Source organism: Dendropsophus ebraccatus, chromosome 1 (genome assembly GCF_027789765.1).
Source record: "Dendropsophus ebraccatus isolate aDenEbr1 chromosome 1, aDenEbr1.pat, whole genome shotgun sequence".
Lineage (NCBI taxonomy): Eukaryota > Metazoa > Chordata > Amphibia > Anura > Hylidae > Dendropsophus > Dendropsophus ebraccatus.
The window spans coordinates 210,927,964-210,936,306 of record NC_091454.1 but is presented as its reverse complement, the minus strand read 5'-3'; the positions used below and the strand labels follow the sequence as shown (position 1 = coordinate 210,936,306).

Below are 8,343 nucleotides of genomic sequence, written 5' to 3'. Positions count from 1 at the left end.
GACTCGGTCAGGTATAGTTGCAATGGGTCAGTGTGGCAGTACTGACCCGGACAGGTATGGATGCAATGGGTCAGTGTAGCGGCACTGACCCGCTATAGATGCAATGGTTCAGTGTAGCAGCACTGACCTGGTCAGATATAGATGCAATGGGTCAGTGTGGCAGCAATGACCCGGTCAGGTATAGTTGCAATGGGTCAGTGTGGCAGCACTGACCCGATCAGGTATAGATGCAATGGTTCAGTGTAGCAGCACTGAGCTTGTCAGGTATAGATGCAGTGGTACAGTGTAGCAGCACTGACCAATTATAGATGCAATGGTTCAGTGTAGCAGCACTGACCTGGTCAGGTATAGATGCAATGGTTTAGTGTAGCAGCACTGACCTGGTCTGGTATAGATGCAATGGGTCAGTGTAGCAGCACTGACCCTGTCAGGTGGATTGGTGATATTGACTGCAGCTGAGCCTAGACTGTCAGATATAGTGTAGCAGAGCTTGTCCGGTCTAGCAGAGCTGGTGTTGTAGTCCTCCAGCTGTGTCACCCTGGTACCGGTCCGCCCCGCCGGCCTCACACTGGCCTGATATTCCTGTGTCCGTACAATAACTTGCAGCTGTAATATAGATTTGAGATGTATCTGTATGGGGTTAGTGTGAACACGGCCTAAGTGATGGGGTCCGGACTGTCATAGTTTTCCCTGCGGCTGTGGTGACTCAATCTTAGCTACTAACCCGACTCACCGTCCACACTGGGCCGTGTTCACACTCGCTGTACTTTGTGTTCTTATATCTGAAGCTGTGACTGGTGACGCCCGAGGTCATTGGATTCCATTTACACAGGAAGACGTAGAGTTGTGTGCAGACCCCTTGCAACACTACAATCCCCATCATGCCTGGACAGCTGAAGGCTGGAGGGCATCACAGCACCTGACGTCCGATGATGTCATCAGCCTCAGTCTCATTGTTCCATTGGTTTCCCTTTCAGTTTTCCTATGAGATGTCTGGTATCACTCTGCTGCGGTCTGTACTTTTGCCCTTTGTCTTCAGTTCCTGGCTGTAGTCTGTCGTCATCATCATCATCATCAGGGACAAACTCTGCTCCATCTGCCATATCACACTGGGGTTATATCCCGTCCTTGTTTCTATGTCTCTATTTGCCGGACCCCTCCCCTCCGCCCTTGCCCCTCTCTGGCCTTTATATCACATTAAAGGGATTATCCAGCACAGCTACTTCCTTGCAGAAACAGCGCCCCCTCTGTCCTGGGGCTGTGTGCAGTATTGCAGTTCAGCTCCATTCACGTCAATAGAACTGAGCTGCAAAACTCACACCCGGGACAGGAGTGGTGCTGTTTCTGGGAGAAAGAGGCCATGTTTTTCTAAGCCTGGATAACCCCTTTTATACAACACCCCATGGCACTGCCGACCTCTCCAGATCCATGGTACCATCCTTACTAACCATGTGCCATATGTAATACCGGTGTCCTCCTACATGGCATGGGGGCATGGAACCCCTCTGATACCTGGGAATGACTACCACCGCCATACCCATCATCAATACTTCTTTTTGTAATTGAGTTAACCACTATAGAAAATCCGTTACATCAGTCCTGGTATAACGGTGACTCCGCCCACTGTTTGATGACATCACTTTGGAAACATTACCTCATCGGGGGTACTGAATATATACATGGCACCCGTCTAAGGCACTGGCTCCACTCTTGGCGGAGAGGGCCCTATTCCACCGGACGATTATCGTTAAATCGTTCGAATCTAAACGATCGTTCGGTTGAAATGCAGTTAACGATTAACGACCGAACGAGAAATCGTTGATCGCTTTATAAGCCCTGGACCTATTTTTATCGTTGCTCGTTCGCAAATCGTTCGCATTGAATAAGACGTTGTTCGGTCGTTTGCAATAGCGAAGAACAAAGATCATAAGTAACGATTATCGCTCCATTGAATAAGACGTCGTTCGCAGTAGATACGGACGCAATAGCGAAGAAATAGGGAATAGCGAAGCAATAACAATCATATCTAATGCAGGGCTCCAGACTAAAAAATTTACCTAGGAGCCATTGGCTCCTAACCTGAAAAATTTAGGCGCCAAATAGAATATTTGGTCGCCAACATTTTAAACCATGTAAAATTAATGTTATGTTACATGGGACTTACTGTGTGCAGAGGCCACGGCAGCCTCCTCCTCCTTTAGATTCTCTCTTTTCTTAGTTTGAAAATGTTCAACATGGAAACTTGCAACCTGACAACCATATACAGTCTGACAACCATATACAGTCTGACAACCATATACAGTCTGACTCAGTACTTCAGCTTTTAATGAGGCTTACTCTTCTGAACTTGAACTTAAAGGGAACCTGTTGACCCCCGTGCCAGGGTGACAGGCTCCCAACCCCCCGTTAGAGCCCCCTATACTCACCTCATTGCGCCGGATCCCGCTTCTGAAGATGGTCGGGTCACGGAGATCTCAGCCGCTGCAGCCCGGCGTGTGCTGAGAGATGAGTCCAACGCTCAGAGAATGACGGGAGAGTCCAGCAATCCGTCATTCTCTATGAGCGTTGGACTCATCTCTCAGTGTGCGCGCCGGGCTGCAGCGGCTGAGATCTCCGTGACCCGACCACCTCCAGAAGCGGGACCCGGCGCGATGAGGTGAGTATAGGGGGTTCTAACGGGGGGTTGGGAGCCTGTCACCCCGTCACCAGGGGTGACAGGTTCCCTTTAAAAGCTTGCAACAGTCTATACATACTGAGCTAGACTTATGACTGCAGCCATAGTGACCCCCCCCACAAGATGTGTATATAGATAGATATATCTCTCACCTAGTGACTAATGCAAGTGACCCCCTACAATACAGACACCTGAGGGGCCCTGATAATAATAATTGTGCATATATCTATCTCCCAGTGTCTGCAGCCAGTTTGCCCTACACTTATAGATGGCCCCCTCCCCTTATAGATGCCCCCTCTCCCCCCCATTATAGATGCCCCCTCTCCCCCCCATTATAGATGCCCCCTCTCCCCCCCCATTATAGATGCCCCCTCTCCCCCCCATTATAGATGCCCCCTCTCCCCCCCCATTATAGATGCCCCCTTCTCCCCCCCATTATAGATGCCCCCTTCTCCCCCCCATTATAGATGCCCCCTCTCCCCCCCCCCCATTATAGATGCCCCCTCTTCCCCCCCATTATAGATGCCCCCTCCCCTTATAGCTAGCCCCCTCTCCCCCCCTTGAACATGGCCCCTCTTCTCCCCCCATTATAGATGCCCCCCCTCCTCCCCCCCATTATAGATGCCCCCCCCCCTCCTCCTCTATGCTAAGCAGTATTTAAAAAAAATAAACACACAAACTCACCTGACAACCCGCTCCCCCGGCGATCCTCTTCTTCTTCAGGCGCTGTCCCCGGCGGCGGCGCGCTGTCTCTTTAAGTCCGGTCCCCGGCTGATGCGCGGCTGCCGGCGGTGTCCCGTCCTATCCCCGGCAGCGCGGCGCGTCAGTGAGCTCCCTGTACGCCGGGGCTGTGACTTCTGACACAGGAAGCGTCTCTGACGCGCGCTTCCTGTGCCGGAAGTCAGGGCCCCAGGCAGCTCACTGATGCGCCGCGCTGCCGGGGATAGGACGGGACACCCCCGGCAGCCGCGCATCAGCCGCGCATCAGCCGGGGACCGGACTTAAAGAGACAGCGCGCCGCCGCCGGGGCCAGTCGCAAATGGCGCCCAGATTAATAAATCTGGGCGCCATTTGCAAAATATTAGTCGCATTGGCGACCATTTTGGTCGCCATCTGGAGCCCTGATCTAATGACCATCGTTCTGTGTGATATGGTGAACGATTTTAGGTTAACGATAAACAATCTCGTTTGCGATTGTTTATCGTTAATCGTTAAAAATCACTCTGTGTAATAGAGCCCTAAAGGCCCTATTCTACAGAATAATTATCGTTCATAAACTCGCTCAACGACCGCTCGTTAACGATCACTAAACGATTTTTTTTTTTAGCGAATGATAACACATAACGTGACCTATATATGTAGTGTAACGATTATTAAAACGTTTAAAACGTTCGCCGGGGTGATCATGACCGTACGACACACCAACTTTTTTTAAACCTTTTTTTTACGAACGACTGAAAGATTTGTAATTATACGAACCGATTAGCGAATTATCTTTCAAAGACCAACGACTTTTTTACGACATGCTGAAAAACAATTTTGAACGACAATATAACGATTTCGCCTTTGTCGTTCGCTTGTTTAACGAGCGGTCGTTGGAGCGAGTTTATGAACGATAATCGTTCCGTAAGACAGAGGGGAAAAAGATGGAAAGCTCCTGAGATACCATGTGATGAGAGAGGAGGGGCTGAGGACCTGATGTAACAGGGTCAGCCATCACCTCACTCCTATTTCCCCTCACAGAGTACACAGCGGCACCTGTGTGACCTTTCCATACCTCACACCCAGTGTGTCTCAGTCCCTGTCAGGTCTGGCTCGCCGCATCTTTACCACAAGCATCTCAGAGAGTCCGTTCTTCAGGTGACCATTACATGAGCACACTATGGCCTCTGATACTGGGAGGAAACTGGTCTGAGGACCTGCGGATACTGGTGCCAGTAGCTCGCACTGTTCACACCAGAACCTCCGACTCGTTTCCTCCCAGTATCAGAGGCTGATATGATGGTCGGCTCTCCTGTGAGGAGCGGACTCTCTGAGATGCTTGTGGTAAAGCTGTGGTAAGGTACGGGCTGGAGAGGTCACACGTGGCTGCTGCTGTGTACTCTATGAGGGGTAATACGAGTGAGGTGATGGCTGACCCGGTTACATCAGGTCCTCAGCCCCTCCTCTCTCCTCAGATGGTAAGGGCCCTATTACACGGGACGATTATCGTGCGAAAAATCGTTAAATGGTTCGCATTTAAAAGTTAATCGTTCTGTGTAATTGCAGGCAACGATTGAAAAATCGTTTGTATGTCGTTGATCGTTCATTTAGATTATCGATAATCGTTCGCTGTAATTCCACATTCGTTCACTCAAGTTCCGCGTTTTTTGTCACTAATCGTTCAGTGTAATTGCACATTGTTCATTGTTTTGCTGGGATCAGAAGGAATAAACGATCATTGAAACGATCGCAATAACGATCATAGTAACGATCGTAACTAACGATTATCGCTCTGTGTAATGTGAACGATTTCAGGTTAATGATAAACAATCTCGTTTGCGATCATTTATCGTTACTCGTTAAAAATCGCTCGGTGTAATAGGACCCTATCTCAGCAGTTTCCTCTCATGTCGATGGCTGCCGTCTTCTTCCCCTCTTCTTCCGTCTCCTAGTTCTGCCACCATCTAGTCTCCTTATTCCTCCATTCTTTATGTGGTCTCCTCTTCTCTTATAATGTTGACTTGTTTGGCATCAATGGGCAGAAGTAGAGAACAATAGAAGACCAGCGGAGATAGGTGAATGGGGTCACATTACAGCCGGAGAGTCACCACGGATTCCTGGTTGCGGCCACTTGTAGGTGGAAATGTGACCCCATTCTCTTACATTGTGACTAGAGCTGCTTTTTCCCCTATCTTGAAAAGAGTACTCTACCGATTTATTTAAGTTTATTTCTATTAAAAAAATCTCCAGTATTCCAGTACTTATGAGCTGCTGTATGTACTGCAGGAAGTGGTGTACTGTTTCCAGTATGACACAGTGCTCTCTGCTGCCACCTCTGTCCATGTCAGGAACTGTCCAGAGCAGCAGCAAATCCCCATAGAAAACCTCTCCTGCTCTGAACATTTCCTGACATGGACAGAGGCGGCAGCAGAGAGCACTGTTTTATGCTACGTTTACATGGAACGATAATTCGCCCAATCGATCGTTTAACAATTTTGAAGCAGCGATTCGGTTTTTATAACAATCAGCGTTTAAACGAATAAATCGTTAGAAAAATCGTTATTGCGAACATTTTTAAAATCGCTTAAGCCCATCTTTTACATAGGGTAAATCTGTGAACGACTGTTTACACGGAACGTTCTGCGGATTTTCAGCGAACGACGATTTGAGAACATGTTGAAAGATCAAAATGAATGATTTCTCGCTCGTCGCTTGATCGTTTGCTGTTTTTACACGGTACGATTATCGCTCAAATGCCATCGTTATTGCGAAAATTCGAACGATCGTCCCGTGTAAATGCAGCATAAGACTGGAAACAATACATGACTTCCTGCAGTACATACAGCAGCTGATAAGTACTGGAAGACGGAGATTTTTTAACAGAAGTAAAGTTTATGGGTTTTTTTGCAATTCCCATCAGGCCTGGACTATGTTTTGGCTGATGAGAATTGTAGTTTGGTAACAGCTGGAGGACCACAGATTCCCCATCCCTGCTCCATTGGGATGGGCTATTACCTTTTATTATTTATAGAAAGCTGATTGACAATTTAAAGGTATTATCCAGAATTAGAAAACACAGTTACTTTTAAAAACAGCGCCACCCCTGTCCTCAGGTTGTGTTTGGTATTGCAACTCGCCTCTATTCACTTCAGTGGAGCTGAGCTGCGATACCATGCCCATACTGAGGTCAAGAGTGGCGCTGTTTATGGAAGGATGCATCTGATTGAACCCCCCTTAAAGTTTCATTCACCAGCACCCCCTCTTCGTATGCTATGACTTATACTTGATAACAATAGAGGAGATGGCACAGACCTCCTATTGTCATATCCTGCTCCTCCTCCTCTTAATCCTCCCCTCTTGGATGGCAGGCGCAGGTGTATGGTAAGTGGCTGTTGACTCTTCCTGGGTATATAAAGAACCTATTGTGACATCCTGAAGGTAAATGTTCTGCAATGTTGTGTGTGCGGGGATTTCCTGATGCAGATGGTCTAAGTGTTATGTAATGCGATACAGAAAGCGGATCCTGTGCCAGAGTATACAGGCAGGATGTGATGCTCCCATTGTACTCACTGTGTGTTCCCTGCTCTGCCCCCTAGTGATGGCTTTGTGTCAGTGCACGGTTAGAAACAGCGACTCGGACATGGAAGGCTGCACCTTCACCGGAGCTGGCCTCAGGGTGTTCTTGTACTGGAGCAACGGGAAGGAGCACTATGTCAGCTTCACGCAGACCGTCACCACGGCCGAGGAGATCTGTATTCATCTGGCACAGAGGCTCGGTAAGTCCTATATCCGGAATGAAGAACCTGTGGCCCACCAGCTGTTGCAAAACTACAACTCCCATCATGCCTGGACAGCCTTCCTCAGGTTCCTTACCCCTGTTCTATATGATCAGTGTATTGTTGTCAGATATCATCTCTCCCTGTTTTGCAGGTATAGCTCCTTTCTGCTACACCCTGTTTTCTCTCTATGATGTACAAGCAAAGTACTGGTACCCTCCAAATCATGAGTTCAGGATCACTAAGGATATGAAACTACTTCTCCACTTCCGGATGAGGTAAGTGGGTTAATTCAGTGTGGCAGCACTGACCCTGTCAGGTATAGATACAGTGGTTCAGTGTGGCAGCACTGACCCTGTCAGGTATAGATGCAATGGTTCAGTGTAGGATCACTGAGCTGGTCAGGTATACATGCAGTGGTTCAGTGTAGCAGTACTGACCTTGTCAGGTATAGATGCAATTATTCAGTGTAGCAGCACTGACCCAGTCAGGTATACATGCAGTGGTTCAGTGTACCAGCACTGACCCAGTCAGGTATAGATACAGTGGTTCAGTGTGGCAGCACTGACCCTGTCAGGTATAGATGCAATGGTTCAGTGTAGGATCACTGAGCTGGTCAGGTATACATGCAGTGGTTCAGTGTAGCAGCACTGACCCAGTCAGGTATACATGCAGTGGTTCAGTGTACCAGCACTGACCCAGTCAGGTATAGATGCAGTGGTTCAGTGTACCAGCACTGACCCAGTCAGGTATAGATGCAATGGTTCAGTGTAGCAGCACTGACCCAGTCAGGTATAGATGCAATGGTTCAGTGTAGGATCACTGAGCTGGTCAGGTATACATGCAGTGGTTCAGTGTAGCAGCACTGACCTTGTCAGGTATAGATGCAATTATTCAGTGTAGCAGCACTGACCCAGTCAGGTATACATGCAGTGGTTCAGTGTAGCAGCACTGACCTTGTCAGGTATAGGAGGAGTTTTTACTCACCGTAAACTCTCTTTCTCGTAGTCTTCATTGGGGGACACAGACACCGTGGGTATAGGCTGCTGCCACTAGGAGGCTGACACTAAGAAAAAACAAAACAAGTCGGCCCCTCCCAGCAGGCTATACCCGCCCACTGGCACTGAGCTAATTCAGTAGTGAAAAAGCAGTAGGAGGAGCCGAAACAACCATAAAGAAAAAAACAGTCCA

General features: G+C 48.4%; 1 protein-coding gene across 1 annotated transcript in view; it reads left to right on the top strand.

Annotated features, from left to right (window-relative positions):
• TYK2 (tyrosine kinase 2) overlaps window positions 1–8,343 on the top strand; it is a 31,935-nt gene that overhangs the window by 848 nt on the left and 22,744 nt on the right. Inside the window, exons 2-3 of the mRNA XM_069946403.1 lie at window positions 6,973–7,152; window positions 7,307–7,430. Coding sequence (XP_069802504.1) covers window positions 6,975–7,152; window positions 7,307–7,430 — 302 coding nt within the window. The 5' untranslated portion in view covers window positions 6,973–6,974. The remainder of the gene's footprint in view (window positions 1–6,972; window positions 7,153–7,306; window positions 7,431–8,343) is intronic.